Genomic DNA, 18,332 nt, shown 5'->3' on the forward strand with positions numbered 1-18,332 from the left:
AACATTTTTTTGTGTGTTTCAATAAAGTATTAACATTTAACAAAAATGACATTTCACTAAAAGAAGGCTATTACAAAAATATAACTAAGAAATCATTATAAGAAAAATATATTATAATACTGAGTTTTTTATTCACCTTTATAACACCATGATATATTTCATAAACTGATGTTGAACCTTAATTTTGCTCAGCTCTTGTACCAAGTTATAATTTTTTTTTCACCACAAATATGTGTGTCTAATGATATTTCTTGATCCTTCTTTGATAGTAATAAATATATATCCCCACCTTAAAAATAGTAAGTTGCAATCACACATGGGTAATATTTGTATAAATGAAGGAGAAATATATATTTTAGTTTTGAAGTTTAAGGAGTTCTTCAGCATGTTTCCTCATTGTGTCTAAAAATTTGCAGTTTTCTAGATGGAATTTAAATTAGCAACGGGTGGATTCACATGTGGAGGATTTGATGATTGGATTCTAATAAATTTGGATAATTAAGTTTTGAAGATTGGATTCATGATTCAGATACTCAATCCAAAATCCAATGTGCAGATATAAAATCTAAGATTCAGGATGATTCAGGCCCAGAATCTGATATCAAATCAAAGATTTAAAATTCAGATATGAGAAACAGAATTTCAGATTTGGATATCAAATTTGAGATTCAGAATCCCAGGTTCAGATATCGGATACAAGGATTCCAGTTTTGAATATTGAATTCAAAATTCAGGATTCAGATCTGCATATCAAAGATTTGGAATTCAGGAGTCAGATCCAGGAATCCCAGATTCGGATATCAAGTCCAAGATTGAAGATTGAGATATTGAACTCAGGATACCAGGTTTGGATATCAATCCACAATTCAGACGTCAGGTCCAGGATACAAAGTCTGGATAACAGATTGAGGATTTGGTTAATTTGGATTCAAATACCCATCACTAGTATAAGTTAGCACCATCCCTAACCATTCTCAAAAAATGGAGTTAGTAATATTTTCCAAGACAAACTAATGACTATTATCATATTTTCCAGTCAAATTTGTATTACTTGTAAAATTAAGTGGATTTTGACAACACATTATATCTACATTGATTCTTATCTATTCATATTTATATTCTTCTTTATTAAACATACAGAAATATTGTCCTACCAGGATTTCTGTGCTTATACTCTGATAAGGGATAACTAATAACTATGCTCACACTAGCCTCAAATTTCAAGCCTAAAACCTTTATAAACATACCTAGATAAACGAAATTTGCATATATTCCGGGAAAAATTCTTATGTGTATAAGAAAGCTAAGGAACATTTATTTAGTTTCCAATTTCTCTTACTAGTTTCGTAAGAAAGGATCTTTCAGAGACATGCATACTTTTTTAAAAGAAATATTTATAATTTCTTTAGGGATGCATAATGGCATGCAAAGAGAATAATTTTATTGTACTTACTTTGAAGCCTTGTGAAGTGAGATGAAATGTTACATAAGTACATAAAAGATTCAACTGAAATATCTTTTAAGGAAACCAAATGAAGTGGCCTTATCTTGATTTCATTGTTTCATTTTGTTAGAAGGTTATTTCATGGAGAAAGGGGTGTAAGTATGTTTCTTACGCTAAGTTTCCACAAGAACAACAGGAGGTATACGTAAAAGCAGAACCACTATCATGTAAATACTATGTTCTTTTTCCTTTTTTTAAGAAAAAAAAAAGAAGTGTAATTGTATTCAATAATGAAGATAAGAAGCATAAATACTAACCATCATCTCCTTCTTCTTCATTCTCCTCCTCCTCTGTGTCTGTGCTTTTACTCTTTCCCAGGTTTTTCAATTTTTTCCTCTTCGCCGCTGCTCTTCTTCGAGCTGTTAAGAGAATTATAGAACAATGATTGTTGAAAATACATCCATTACTAGTATCGGTTTTGTGATTGCAAATGAAATTGGTAGAGAGCCACACATGTTTATGGTGAATAAAAAATCAAGATTTCGGTACAAAAACTGGGTATATTTTGGGATCCCAAGTGATATATTAAATGGCCTTTCAGTGTTAAAATGGTGAATAAAAAACCTAGATTTGAAGTAAAAAACTACTTATTTCACAAAATTAATACTTCGCTTTCAATAGTACATTTATATAGTTATCAGAGTATTAACTTCTTTCCTGTGTAAAAAAATCCATTTTTGCTTCTCTAATATTTACAGCAGAATTAATAGTTTTTTCATGGTTTGCATAACTTGCAGGATAATTCAGACCTCGGAAGGTGTCGCATCAGTACATAAACCCTAAATTTCAGAGTATATTTCGCACTTGGAGTTCATTTCGCATCATTTCGTCACAAAACATGGTAGAAAAATGAACCTCACACCTTTCAAAAACATGTAAAATTAACATCACAATGTGCTATTCACATTTTGCGTTTTCATCAAAAACAAAATATGCATGCCCCTAGAAATTGGTAATAAAGAACCTTGATTTTACGTTTCTCAGGAAATCAAGCTGAAAAAAACTTAAAATGCTGGAAAATGTAAAACTCAGGAAAATTTTGTAACATTTTGCTGTTGGGACCATCAAGATTGAATGTATAATGTGAGAAAATGTATAATCTGGGAACGTAAAATTCAGGTTCCACTGTACATAGACTTTGTTGAAATTAACTAATAATTTTCTACCATATATGTTATTCCCCCAAAACATGAAGTTATTACTAGGTTAGGAAAAATGACAGAAATAATGTCTTATCTTTAATTGAACTCACAAAAATCTGCCATCTCACTGAGACGTTGTCATGCATTTCCTAATATGCAGTAACGAAAACAAAAAAACTACAATTGCACAAAAATTTTTCCCCACCACTTCTGTCATATATGTAAGGTGTGCTTTAGAGATAATAACTGGAGTGGTGAACCATAAGCAGAAAAACCGAGCTTAGAAAAGTATAATTGATCAGGGAAAAAAACAGAGGAAGGTAAAATTGCAAACCAAATTAACGTAAATTTCATTAGGAAATATTTATCAAAATTCTTACCTTCCATTATATGCATTTTTTCCTCCTCCGTTGTTCTCTCCTCTGCAAGTATAACTTCCTCTGAAATTTACAAGAAAAATAATGAAAATATCAAATAGAACAGCTGTATCAAAATTTACATTCTGAGTCTCATTACTGTGATAGGTTTCAAATTCGATAAATCTGAAACATTTTGCTATAATCTATTTCAAATAACTAGTTCAGATAACTTTGAAAAGTTTATGCCATATTTATTCCCTGTATTCTATTACTAGAGGCACATAATTTTGGTGAATAAAAAAGCAAAATTTTGGTACAAAAACAAGTCAATTTCGGGTTCAAAAGCGGTAAATAAAATAAAATTTCGCTGTTATAGCAGTGAAAAATCTGATGAAGTGTGGTATATAAAGAGACATTTTGGTTTTAAAATTATGAATATGATCCTAAATTTGATTTAAAATCTACACTTATTACACAAAATTAACATTTTACTTTTAAAGCACATTTATGTAGTTATCAGAGTATTAAGTTTATTTCCGTGTGAGAGAGTTCATTTTTTCTTCTCCAATATTAACAGCAGAATTAATCAATTTTCCATGAATTGCATTACTTGCAGGATAATTCAGACCTCGGAAGGTGTCGCATCGGTAAATAAACCCTAAATTTTGTGTTAAAAGAGTTTATTTCGCATTTTGCAGTTCAATTCGCATTATTTCGTGACAAAACATGGTAGCAAAATGCATCCCACACCTTTCAAAAACATGAAAAATTAACATAACAATGTGTTTTTTGACATTTCGTTTTTTCGTCAAAAATGAAATATGCATGTCCCTATCTATTACCAAGTAATAGATGTATTTACTATCACAAAGTATGGGCTGATACTCAAAGACTAAGGTAAAACCAATACTGATAACTATAACATGGACTCTAATTGGCAATATTTTATGTAAAATCTGATTACTGTAGTTCATTCAACTTCCTAATTAATATATAGGTGTCGTCGGGGGGGGGGGGGGACAAGTATTTTCAAGTTACAAGTTAAAAGACAATTTAACCTGGCTGGTAACCTGAGAACACTTGTTTAATTCTTAAAAGCCAGTTTCACAGATAAATGAGTACTTCTTTCAGTATAATAAGAAATTTACTTTGCAAAATTAGGGTCTATTCACAAACATAAAAACAAAATGGCATAATTTTTGCATTAAGTTAGATGCTTTTTGTATAAATTAGTAACAATTTTACTGATGTGTACATTGATATGCCCATATTAGCCAATGCAAATGGAGTATTGATTAACCTATTGCCATTTCTACCAATTGTATCTTACCTGCTTTGCAAATCCATTCAACATAACCATTCAATTCTCTTTCTAACTGCTGCTGCCTTCTAAGTTTTAAAAATTCTTGTCTGTTTTCTACTTTTTCTCTTTCTTTGGCAAATTCTCTGTAAAAGGTAAGCAATACAGGGATGAAATACACTAAATGATTACAGGTTTATAGCATGGGTCATGTGAACAAGAGATTTTATTACGAATAGCACCAGATGGTTTCACAAATTGTTAAATCACAATTTTTGTGTGTAAATTATCTTCTCAAAGTATAGCTTACACTTGGGCCAACACAATTTATGATAAATAAGTACAATCCACTCAACGTATTTTATTGGTATGTATTTCGCGTTTTAAATATTCTGAGTTTTTCAATAGTTTTCATCAGGTGAGTAACAACAAGGATGATAAATTATTATTCTTTTCTACACTCCACCTGACAAATTCTTTAATATAATTTATAACTTAGTGAATATTAATTTAAGGCAAAATCTAGTGCTAATAAAAATCTTTTGTTTATGACTTCAGTAAATATGGTTATTTGGCCAATTTAGTAACAGGATGTGTACATTTTTCTATAATATACAAATACAGGGATCCATAAATAACTAAAACTAGCAATTTTAAATAAGCATTTTTTCTATAGAACTTTTAGCACTTGAGTTTGCAACACTGCAGCAGTATACATTGTTTAGAGAAGCGAAGCCACAAGCAGAGTTTAAACAGACTTTTGGGGAATAAAAAAAGAAGTGTCATTTACATTATGACGTAGCATGGGAAATAGCTTAACAACTGTTGTGAGTTAATCAGTGTTCTGGGAGCAAAGTTGAGCTACAGTATAGTATACAAATATTTATAAATACTGCTACATAATTTGGGAACACTGTTCTCCTTCAGAATGCTGATACCTGCTTGGCAAATCCAATTGAAATATGCATCGAGTGAATGGGCAAAGTATTGTTTTCTTCTGGTTTTGTAAAAACTTTCACGCCTATCAACACGTGCCCTTTCATTTGAAAATTCTCTGTAATAAATACATACTTAGTTTGGGACAAGAGCTTACTGTAAAAAAAATATATTTTTACACATACATGCAATTTCTTTAACCTTTTGGAGCCCAAGGCTATTTTCACATGTAACCCCCTTGATGCCCGAGCCGATTTTGAGCAAAATGCAGTTTCAATGAAATGAGTGTAAATTGGAGGCTAATTGTTGTAGAGAGATGAGTGATATATTGTTGTATGTGGAATGAACTAGAGATTCAGACTATATCATTTTTTTGCAAATTCGGCGTATATGTGGCAGGTGGAGGGGGAGAACACTCAAAATTCCAAAATTTCGGAAAAAAAATGGAGATCCCGCCCTCCTTCCAAGAAAAAAGTACATGGCAGTGTCGACATGCAAATGGAAATTATTGCTGACATGTAAGGAACACAAAAATATTTGCATTATTATCATATGACCAATGTAACGCGAATTGTACCCCCAAAAGGAATGGTCAGCATGCCACTGATTCAAGCTTCAAAATGCAGTGGTACCTTGAAATGACTGTAGCTCAGAGGCTAATTGCTCTAGAGAGATGAATGATATCAGGGGAAAGGGAAACACATTGATTTAGAACAACAAAGCTGGCCTTCCTTTGTTGGCAAAAGTTTTCCCTTGAAAAAAGAAGTGGCCTTTTTCCTGCCATTTTCATGAAAAGAAAAAACGTGCAACAATAATTTCTGTTAAATCCATGTGTTAACAACAATATGAAAAAAGAAAATAGAAATTCTAGCCAAAAATAGTGAAGTTATAATGTAAAAACTACGACCTTGACAGAATATCTCGATCGAGATGATCGGGCTCCTGAGGGTTACATGAGAGCATCTTGATTGAGACGATCGGGCTCCTAAAGGTTAAATGATGACCAAGGCAAACTTTTATAGTATGAAAAATATACATAAAAACTAGGGCTGAGCCGATACCGATGTATCAGTATCGGTATCAGTAATATAGGTTGATATTTTTGCACTGATTTTAGCCGATACCATTATTTTTGAGTTGCTAGAGGTGCGACCAAAACCAATTGTCTTTTTCCATTTCAAAGTTTTCTTCACCTTTTCCAACTTACCTTTGGTTTTGAAATAAAATTAAAAATAGTGAATTTGTTGAATGAACCTGTACTCAAGTTTCCGGGAACAGCGAGTGCGTCACACAAAGATCTGTACGCAGATAACTCCCCATAGGAGTTCTGTTTAGTTCTCTTCGAAGTCTACCAGACTTCGTTCATACAGATGCAGTCTCATGTAACAATAACCCCAATGAGGTTCCAAAAGCCAATGATGCACCTGTTGGTAATCCTTCCACTATCTTTGGTGTTTGCGGACATCCCTCTCTTTAGAGACTTCCCGCAGTCAAAATGGTCATCGCCCATGAAAGTGGTGGGACGTGTCTCAGACATAGTACTAGTACATAGCATTTTCCTGGAAATTCAAATACCTTGGCTAATCCCCCTTTTCCTTTCCAACTTTAGACTTTTGTTTGTCCCAACTTGGTTTCAGCAGGCGTGTTTCGGTACAAGGAATGCGGCAGGGGAATAACTTTCTTTGAACGACAGATGACGGCAGTTAGTTTCTAGAAAGTTTAGTGATGGGTTTGGATTTCCTCCCACGCCAAGCGATAGAACTATGCATTTAATTTTTCTTAGAAATCATTTGCCGAAAGTATATCGAAAGCAAAGTCACTTCGGAATATCACTGTACTGAAGTCAATCGCCTGATATAGAAGCAAGAGACTGGTAAGTTTTCATTCTCCCCTTACATTTCGTTTACTAATTTTTATTCTCTTTGTTAAAGGACAAAAAAGAGACTTGATTCGTATTACATTACAGCTTTACTGTTAGTTTTAGACGTCATGTCCGGGGCTGGTAAATCGCCAACTATTCTTGTGTTTACGGATGATTTAATGTTAGTTTGGGAAAAGCGATCCTTTAGTTTTAGAGGAGGTTAAAGAGGCATGATCTCATTTTTCAACACTGGGGGGGGGGGGGGAGAGGAGGACAGCAACCACATGATTGCCTTGCTCTTAGCTTCACTTAATATTTTTCTAATATTTGAGACATCCGATCGGTTGTCACAAAAAAAATGTAAAGTCACTAAACAAAATGTAAAGTCACTAAACAAAATGTAAAGTTGAGATGCATTGTTGCAACAGAGCATCGTTTGGTGGGTTAATTTATTCATCGCCCCACGACAGAAATGCATACATATAAAATGTAATAATAATAATTACACAGACACACACATATAATTTATATATATATATATATATCATTATATACCTTTATTATCTTAAATTTGGAATTATACAAGTATCGTTATCGGCATCGGTATCTGTGGATATCAGTGAGAATATCAGCATCGGTATCGGTTCAAAGTTGTATTGACTCAGCCCTAATAAAAACGTAGAGTTTCCGCCCTCGTGGAACGTGTTTAAGCTATAGGGTAGCGAATTTATTGCACAAATGAAAATAAACTATTGAAAGCAGATATATCAGATATAGATTTAAATCTGCAGAACTTTTTCATTTTGACATTATTCAGTAGTTTCACTCTGTTGGTGAGATGAGATGTAGAAAAACAATGTTTTGAAGATTGCACATCACCTTTGTGAAGTTGAGTTCATCTCACTTTATAGAGGAGGTCCAAATGAACCAACTCGTAAAATCATTGTAACTTACATATAGCGAATTTTTTACATGTTTGTGACAATGATTCTGGTTAATTTGGTTAATTATATTCAAGATTGACAGCATGGGATCATTGATAGTGTGTCAAAGTAAAACTATTTTATATGAAAGACCAATCATGTTATTCAGTTCTTACACCAGACCCAGACTTATAATAAATTCATATAATTTGTTGGAAGTATGAGGTGCGGCTAGAAAAAATCCGGATTGATATTGCTGTCGACAAACGGCAAGCACGTCAAGCTCAAGCGGTGCGCGAGTGTATAACATGATATCCTGCCTATCGACTGTGTGATTGACCAGGGTGCGCGGCAGTCAGTTCCGCTGTAGCTTGTGAGTGAAGTGAACTGTACATCTGTGCTATGTCCGAAAAATGTTAAGTGTGAAAGTGGAACCACGTATCAATGTGAAGTTCCTTATGAAACTCGGAAAATCTGCCACAGAAACTTATGGTTTGTTGAAGGAAGTGTACGGAGATGAGTGTTTATCACGCACGCAAGTGTTTGAGGGGTTTCAAAGGTTTGAAGAGGGACGAGAAGTGACCGCGGATGACTTGCATCCTGGACAGCCTTGCACGTCAAAAACGGAATCAAACATGCAAATGTCGGTGAATTGATTTGAATTGGGTACCCGAAGGTCAAACTGTCAACCAACATTATTTCATTACAGTGTTGTTGACACTTTGTGAGCGAGTAAGACGATCACGACCTGATTTGTGGAAAAGCAAGTAATGGATTCTTCATCAGGAAAATGCTCCTGCCCACACGGCATTGTCAGTCAAGGCTTTTTTGGCCAATCATGGGATCCCAGTGTTAGAACATCCACCCTATTCACCGGATCTCACTCCGTGAGACATTTTTTATTCCCAAAGGTCAAATCAGCACCGAAAGGAACAAGATTTACGACCATAGGATCTGTTAAAAGAAAAGTGACGGAGGTCATGAACATGGTTTCAAAAAATGATTTCCAGCACTGCTTCCAGAAATGGAAGATTCGTATGGAGCAGTGTATCGATAGTACAGAGTACTTTGAAGGGGATAATGTTTGTATTGTACAAAATAACCAATAAAAGATTTTGTAGCAACAGTCCGGTTTCTTTCTAGCCACACCTCGTATATGCACATGTGGACAAAATGATTGTTGTAAAATAGTTATGACTAACTTTCAGTGTTTGTTAGCCATGGAAGGGCAAATGCATTTGTAAATTGTTTTCACTCTTTTGCAAAATGTGTTATGTTAAGGGTGCTAGGGAAGGAATGTCCAGGGGACACCTAATGGTGTATTTTGGGTATGTATGCCAAAGTTCTAGATATCAAAAATATATCCAGGAATATCCTGTAGGCATCCATTGGAAATACCCTGGATATGTTTTGGACATTCTATGGATTACTTTTGGATATATTTCGGACACCAGTGCAACTTTGTTCATGAGATATTTTCTGTGCGTTTTTATTTATACACATATGTTTGTAACGTGCACTCCTCTCTCTGTCTCTCTGTCTCTCTCTCCCTCTCACACACACACACACATATGCATGGATACACACAAACACAACACACATGTCTACACATACCAAAAATGTTTTATATTCACACATACATCCATGATAAGCAGTGTGTGTGTGTACTGAATTTTAGCCTATTCTTCACTACCACGGGTACGCACAGCAACTTCCTCAATGCAAACTGGCAAGGTAAGGAAGACAGACAAAGACTCATACGTCGCAAATGAACTTTCACCTGGCCTTGTGCACATCTGTGAGTCACTGGGCCAGACAATGTCTTTGGGTGATGATTTTTATGACTGCATCACAGAGTTTGAGTCATAACATATACCTGAATGAATCTTTCCACAGATATCTAAACATTTCGTATGTCATTTTTGAATAGCACATGGACATATACTTGATATATGTATATCATGGATGTCCAGTACTGGAGATCCATTGGATACCCAGGATGGGATATCCTATGGATTTCCATAATATCTATGGATCTAATCTGGACATGGCAAAGTATTGTTTTCTTCTGGTTTTGTGCAGCATGGTATCTGCAATTATATATTTATCATAATTTCCAGAAAAATAATTTAGTTGAATAATTTGTTTGATAAACCAGGCACTTATTTCAGTAATTTGATTTAATTAATAACAATAAATTAATGATTATTTAACACTTACCCACTAAGAACACCAAGAACTAAGTTGAGCATAAAAAAGGAACCCAAAACGATAAGGGGTACAAAATAGATCCAGTTAAATCTGCTCCCTAGGGCATCATTTGTCTGAAATATGAAAAATATTATGTTAGAAAAAATATTAAAACTTAAATTTGTCTTCAGTGATTACAAATATATTTATGTCTATTACTTACATTGCACACCTGTAGTAACTGTAATATTTTGAGTAAAATTACTCAAAGTATGTAAGGTATATTTCCTAGAGCTAATCAATACCGATGCATGTATCGGTATCGACTGATACCAAGGATTTTGAGTCGATAGTTCAGCGAAGAGAAACAACTCATTTGCCAAGATTGTCCTTGTCAAAGGTTCGTTCCCCCTTCCATTAGGGTCCTGCACATTGAAGGCATGTTAACTGCCTTGTGGTCTGGTCAACACTATGTGAAAATAAAATAAACCGTTCATAGCCAATACATGCTTGCAAACTCGTGGGGTAAGAACATGGACATTTTTAAAACCAGCAATATTATCGTGTTAGGCTCATTATGGAGTTCTGGGGAAAAGGATGAATGTCGCTGTGGGAGGGAGGGTTGTGGATTTTCTTACTGTGCTCTACCCTTCTGTGTGACTGCTGGCTGATACCAACACTGCAGCGACTTGTTTTTATTCTAAATGATAGAGAATAATGAGCAAGATGGCATGTACTGAGCCGGCAAAATGAGCATTAATACATATATCTGCATTTGTATATATTTTTACATTGTTTTCCTTCCTCTCCAGGTTAATCCAAATGACAAGGATGTTGTTTACATATAATTGGGATCGTGAAATGAAACAGGGACACCACTGATTTTTCAGTGTAACTGCAACACTTTTAAAAAGCTAGCAACATTTAAAAATCATCTTCTTTTTGCATCCTCCGGGTCCAGAATGAAGTTCACTTGAAATGTCACAAGACGTTTTATAGTGCTATAAAGCTATATGAGAATAATTTGGGAGTTATTTACGTTATTAATAGAATGTGACGTGATGAGTTATATGACTCCGTAACTAGCCTTTGTTATTTTAAACTGGACCCTAATATTTTCATCTCCCTTTATTCAATGTTTCAGTCATTCACATTAACCTTCTGGAGTAACTATTTACAAGTGTGGTTTAAAACATTAAAGTTTCCACATGAAATCTTGTAAACCAAATACACAAGTTCCTAGGGAGATTTCACACTGAAGCAATGACAACATGTGTCGTGTGTCACTTCAGGATTTCACCAATTGAATGTAGGTATGTGCAACCTGTCATGCTGCTACAGTGTGAAATGTTGCTATTGATGTGTTTGTTTGCAAGTAACATCACTCAGATGTATGGAGATGGGGTTTTCAAGTATGGAGAATTTCTTGTAACAGAAAGTCGAGCATGTTATGTGACAAACTCTTAAACTGGTTCATTTTCAACTCCACTCTGGCCAAAACCTAACTAATGGTTATGTTTCAATCCACAAAGATTAAGGGTGATCGTTTGAATGCAGTAGCTGATACGAAAATGTTATCTACAAAATTTACTTGAAATTAAGTGACTCATATCCAACAAGAAATCACTCGACTATCTATCCTATGTAAAATTTTTGAGTCAGCCCCTTCCCTTCTAGCTACACCTATGGAAACAGAAAAAAATTTCAAAAATTCCCTTAATCTCTGTGGATCTCCAAATAGAAAAAAAAATAAAGGAAGAAGAAGAAGAAAATTGAAATTTAACAAAGAAATTGGTATTCGGCAAGCTCCCATGGGCACCTCAATAGACTGAAGTGAATGAAAAAATGTAGTATGTAGCAACCATGCAAAGTTTTGTTGAAAATAGGTCAATACTTCCTGGATACAAAATATAATAAAAATGTATACGATTGGCAGTGTTGCCAGCTTATGGATGCTGGATAGACCAAATTTGGATGGAAGCACTACAAAGAACCAATCTTTAAGGAAATGCTAGTCTCCCAATTTGGAAAAGAAACGAAAATACTAAACACTTTCGAAAGCTGTAAATATCAGGAATTTTTAAAATTTGCTCCTTGACCTATAATTGTCGCACGTTGCTAAAGTGTTATTTTATTCTCGTTATTGCATGTGAAAGTGAAATATATCAGCAAAACGAGGGGGTTGAGAAATTATAGCCCATTTTTATAAGATCTATCCCATAATGTCTAGTTTTAAATACAGGACTTTTTCAAACTGTTTCTTAATAATAGTAATAGTGGATATATTGTTTTGTGATTCAAGTATGTCATACCTTCATATGTATACAAATCAACAAAAGAAGACAGAACTGAAATATAATGCGTGAGTTTGTAAAATTTGGCATATTAATTGCTGGCATGTGTTGCTGGGATATGTGCAGAGTGTATCAGAAGTGATAGTGCAAACCGAAATGGTGAAAAGTACATGATAGTAGAAGCAAAAAAGTCTCGGTAAACATGGGGTAGCAAACGGTTTGCAAGATAATTGCAAATGTATGGTTACAATCTGACATTGACTTGATTGTTTGTACATTGTACACTTGTCTCCTTGCGCACTCTGAGGTTTCTCTGTTTAAAACTGAACACTGTCAAAAGGGGGCATTGTAAACATAAACCATACGTCCTCCAGGATGGAAGGCATAACAGGCACATCACTTGTAAAGTGACAAGTGCACGATGTGTACAAACAATCAAGTCAGTGTCTGATCGTAACTACACACTTGCATTTATGTTATAAACAACATGTACACACACAATCAAGCCAGTGATGGATCATAACCATACATTCACAATTATCTCGCAAATGGCTTGTCTCCACCCCATATTTACAGACTTTTTTGCTTCTACTATCATGTACTTTTCACCATTTTCACTTGCACTATCACTTCTGATACACCCTGTACATAAATATCCCACTTGTCCATAGTGCAATACATGTAGCAGGATATATACGTGTATATATCCCACTTGTCCGTAGCACAATACATGCAACAGGATATATATATATATATATATATATATATACACACACTTGTCCCCTAAAGGTTAATGCATTTGGCTACCAAGCCAGTGAAAAAACCCTAGTAAAACACACACATACAAAAGAAGAGAAAGAAATACAATATCAATAGAAGATCCAAAACTTACCCAGTACAAAATTGCAGTCCACCCTTCCATAGTAATACACTGGAACACAGTTAACATAGCAAAACCAATATTGTCGAAGGATGTAATCCCAAAGTTGGGACCCTCCCACCCTATGAGGCATGTGGAAGTAAGGGGGCACGTATAACTCCCATCTGGAGCTATAGTTGAGTTATCTGCATTACAGGGTGTTGGCATCTCTCCCTCTGTAACAATTTCATCTGAAAGAGAATTGAATAATTTAGTTTATTGTGCTTAGTATAGGTTAAATATAATTATGTTAAAATTAGTGTTAATCTGTTACTGATGTTTTGGTATCGGCCAAGTATCAGAAGTTGAAATTTACCCATCAATACCAACTAGGCAAGACAGACCAAAATAATGCACTGTGCCTGAAGGCACATATAGGGCAATGTGGCAGTAGGGCACCACACATTCTCGATCTTGGCCATTTTTGGAGGTCATGTGATCAGCACTATGCTGTGCTAACCACTACACCATGGAGATCGGCCCTGGGAATCGAAGCTGGGTGACTCACGTGGCAGTGAGACACCATACACACTAGACCACCCTTGCTCCAAATAATATATATACAAAGGCTGTCGCAGAGAAGGTGAGACAGATTTTTCCTGGCTTGGCAACACTGCCTATGGTTTTGGCACTAGTCACGTCGTGTAGGATGACTCATTCTGTTTCCGTAGCAAGTTGTCACATGTTGTGAAACCATGTTAGTGAGCAGCTGTGTTGATTTACGTGGAACGTGTTTCGTTTACCCCTCCAGGTTTTTGTGTATAACATTGCTTTTCGCGATGAGTATTCAAGATGAACAGCGACATGCCATAAACTTTTGTTGGCGTTTAGGGAAAAGTGCTGCGGAAACATATGCAATGTTTTAACAGACCTATGCCGATCAAGACAGACTGAGTAGAGCCACAGTATTACCAAGGAGTCATTGAGACTCTGCGCCAACAAGTAGCAAAAAAGAGGCCACATTTGAAGAACTCCTTCATATTGCACCACGATAACACAAGCCTGCATACCGCACGGGCTTTTCAGGATTACGCGACGAAGAGAAAGATAGAAATTTTCCCACATCCAGTATACAGCCTGGACCTTGCACCCTGCGACTTTTGGCTATTTCCACTTTTAAAGGCCGCTATACGTGGTCGTCATTTCATGACGAACAAAGAAGTGATCACCACAGCGCAAGTTTTCTTCAGTTCGCTACCTGACGACGAATTTTCAAAGACATTCACAAATTGGCAGGATTGTATGGATGCTTGCTTAGCTGTCAATGGTGCCTATTTTGAAAAAGATGTACGTCTACTCGATATGGCTGATTCTGAATAAAAATTTTGTGGTTTGTAATTTTTTGTTTCATTTTAATGATTCTTGGAGGGTCCATGTACATGCTTGTCTTTTAACTGTTACACAGTCACGACTTTTTGACCTATTGCGCTCATTTTGGTCTCAATCGACAGCTAATGAACCACATTTGCACCCTTGTACATTTGCTTGCCAATGGAGGTCGCTGTTTTCCTATACAGGAGTTACTCTTACCTTCTCTGCGACAGCCTTTGAATATACACTGTTAAGGTTCATCTCGCCTAGCATAATTCATCTTGAGTCAACTTCAGTAGCTTTAATCAATCTTTTCCATATAGTACTGCATAAAAAAATAAACTTAAAAACTTTAATTTACAAGAGGAAAATCCTCTTTTAGATTAAACATGTACAAAGAATGGTCTATTCAGCAGTTCTTAACCTGTGGTCTATGGACCTCTTAAGAGTCTGCCATCTGTTCCAGGTGATCTGTGAAGGTTTGAAGAAATGTAAATTCCTTGTCATAAAGAGGTGAGGGAAATATATATAAAGATTTCCAAATTAAATATGTTCCGTGTTTAAAATATATTTTTACCATTTTTATTAGTATTAAAGATTGTCTCTAATTGAAAAACTTCAAAATATGTAATCCATGTTTCCAGATCACCAGTCAAGTATGGCACTACCTTTCTTATTGAAGCAATATTAGGCCATCTTTCACTGTTCAGAATTATTTTATTACAATAAAAATATTAGTGATTGTATAACTGTAATAAGGGGCCTTTATGAGGTGACTTTACATAAATAATTGATTAACCAGGAATTAAAATATTGAATCCTGGGCATCCATATCACCTCAACATATTTAAAAGGGTATCCATGGCTGAAAGGTTAAGAACTGCTGGTCTATGTTGTCAATACAAATGAGCATTTCTTACAGCTCTCGTATATTTCACTACAAATTTAAACATAATGACTTCACAAAATAACATTCGCATTCCATTGAAACTCATGGACAAATATATGCATGAAATTAAATAAATGAAATAGCCTTAAACAATGCATAGTTTCTCAGAAGAATTTCATCAACAATGCAGAAAGTGTCGGGTAAATGGTAATTTAATTTTTAAATTAGCACTTACCCTGTTAAATTATGCCGTAAACAGGGTTTCCATTCATTTTGCAAAACCAAAATTTCATGACCTTTTCAGTACTTTCAAATAACTTTCCAGAAAACTCTATAATGATTTAATATACTAATAAGTAAGTGCTGTGTTTTCACCTTTGCATGTTAATCAAATGCAAAAACATTTTTGGAGTAAACCAGTTTAAAGGAAAAAAGTGAAATGTATTTTCAGTTTTCAATTTGATTTGATTTGATTTTTCATCCATTAAATCACAATTGTGTATTACACTGATACATCAGTGAAACTTACAATACAAAGATAATATATCTTCTATAATACGTAAAATGTGCTTGGAAAGATTACATGAAATTGTTAAGTTAATATCAAAGCAAGACTTGTAACATCATAAAGTAATAGCAAAGGTTGCACTAATACAATACAGCAGACATGAGATGGTACCCAGCCTATCGTGGAGGCAAGTGTGGGGGGAAGGGAGGGTAGCAATGGGGACGGGGGTGAAGATAAGGTTGACTGGGAATATTACTGGGTGGTCTTCTTCAGGCTAGAAGATATGTAGGCCCTCTATATTTTCCGTACGAAGGTGTTGGTGGATTGGAATAAGGGGTGGATGATCGGTACCTGGAAGCAGTCATTGAAAGGAATATTGTGGTTTTTGGTGTGGACGGTAGCAGTGAGGTCCAGGTTTTGGGTGGAGGAGCAGTTATTGTTGATCCTGAGGCTAAGATGCTTCCCCCAGGTAAAAGCCACAACAGATATTGCAGGTAAGAATATATATGAGTTTTGAGGTATGGTAGGTTCATTTGAGGTGTAAAAGTAAATTTTGCCAGTGGCAGTATGAATTTGGAAGGTATGGGAAGTGATGAAAATGGAGCAAGTTTTGCACCTTGGATGGTTGTATTTGTGAGCAGGAGAAAATTGGCTGTGGGATGAAGGGGTATTGTGGACCAGGATGTTTTGGAGCTTGGAGATTGGGGGCGGGTGTGTTTGAAAACAACTCTGGGCTTGCCAGGAAACATGTTTCTGGAGTCGAGATCACTGTGAAGATTGGGAGGAGATTGAACGTAGGGTGTGTGTTATTTTGTTAAGGTGGGGGTGGTGTTGGGTAATGGGAGTAAGTACAGAGGTTGGTGGGAGTGTATGAGGCAGCTCGGAATATTTGTTTGATGACCAGGGTGGATGGATATCCACGATTAACCAAGGCTTGATGTTGTAGTTCTGTTGGAAGGTAGGTGAAGTGTTGAGGCATTGTCCCCTGAGGGCCAGGGAGAATGGGATGGTTTCTTGGTGTGGAATGAGTGGGAACTGGAGAAGTAAGTATTGCATTTGGTGGTGGTGGGATTGATGTGGATTGATGTTTTCAAATTACCTTCCTCAATGTGAACATCCACATCTAGGAAGGCAATTTGGTTGGTGGAGTGGGTCCAGGTGAAATTACAGAGCTGAGCTGGTCCAGGAAATGGATAGGGATGGTTCTCCTCGTGTCAAAAGCATAAAGATGTCATCGATAAAACAGAGCCTGAGGAGTGGTTTTAGGGGTTGGGTCTCCAGGAAGTCTTGTTCGAGTTTGCCCATGAAGAGGATGGGGTTATTCTTGGGCCCATGCCCTGAATAAGCCCTAATTATCACCTTTTTCTAGCTCTGAAGTGAGCCCATATTGAAAAATAATGGACAGTTTGTGCAGTGTATTTCGTACAAATAAAAGATGAATATTGAAGCAATGTACTTTGCAAACTTACTGTGATGGCAACCATAGTATCTATGTAAAACCTACATAAAAATTATTCAAGAAACTTACAGGTATATTGAATTATTAGGGATGCAGCAATATGAATCTTTTACTGACATCAGTAAGGTATTTACTAATATTGGCAGTGTTCTGATCCAATATGACAGGGCCAAGGTTTCATGAAGATCACTCACTTCTGGTTTTCCAATCTGTGCATCTCCATTGGCCAATATAGAAATATCGATGTACCAGAAAAATTGCTGATTTTACATTGCTAGTTTGTTACTCTTTTAATCAATAAAAAGTCATAATTGATGTTCTCTGAGACAAAACTTATACTAATCACCTGTTAATATGCATATGAAAGATCCATTCAGTTCTTTTCAAGGAACATTTCTACTTTCATATCAGATAAGTAAAATATCAGTAATTTTTTATAAGGATCTTATCAGACATATCAGACAGAGGCGAGGCATTCGGTCATCGGGAGATGAGGCGATGACAAAGCAAAATTAACAAAATATTGTCTTTTAAATATTTTAGAGAAGATGTAAACAAATAAGCCAGAATAGCCAGAGATTCACTAAGTTTAGCGCATAGAAAGGAGAGCCCAGTCCTAGCTCCCATGCCCAACCGCCCCGCTACGTTTCCTGTTGAGTGCAATGGTGTCAGGCAGGCAAGTCATCACAGCAGGTCTGCGAATCCAAGGTCCTTCGACTGCTTTTCCCCTGCTTTTG

At 35.7% G+C, this 18,332-nt stretch overlaps 1 protein-coding gene across 9 annotated transcripts in view; it reads right to left on the bottom strand.

Annotated features, from left to right (window-relative positions):
- The window catches only part of cac (calcium voltage-gated channel subunit cacophony), a 248,158-nt gene that overhangs the window by 222,485 nt on the left and 7,341 nt on the right, over positions 1–18,332 (bottom strand). For all 9 annotated transcript variants that reach the window (XM_083109913.1, XM_083109914.1, XM_083109912.1 and 6 more), the window contains exons 3-7: positions 13,402–13,619; positions 10,246–10,349; positions 4,336–4,451; positions 3,027–3,086; positions 1,762–1,863 (exon numbers count right to left, since the gene is read on the bottom strand). In XM_083109913.1, the coding sequence (XP_082966039.1) occupies positions 1,762–1,863; positions 3,027–3,086; positions 4,336–4,451; positions 10,246–10,349; positions 13,402–13,619 (600 nt within the window). The remainder of the gene's footprint in view (positions 1–1,761; positions 1,864–3,026; positions 3,087–4,335; positions 4,452–10,245; positions 10,350–13,401; positions 13,620–18,332) is intronic.

This window comes from Lepisma saccharinum, chromosome 23, assembly GCF_977018435.1.
Source record: "Lepisma saccharinum chromosome 23, izLepSacc3.1, whole genome shotgun sequence".
Classification (NCBI taxonomy): Eukaryota; Metazoa; Arthropoda; class Insecta; order Zygentoma; family Lepismatidae; genus Lepisma; species Lepisma saccharinum.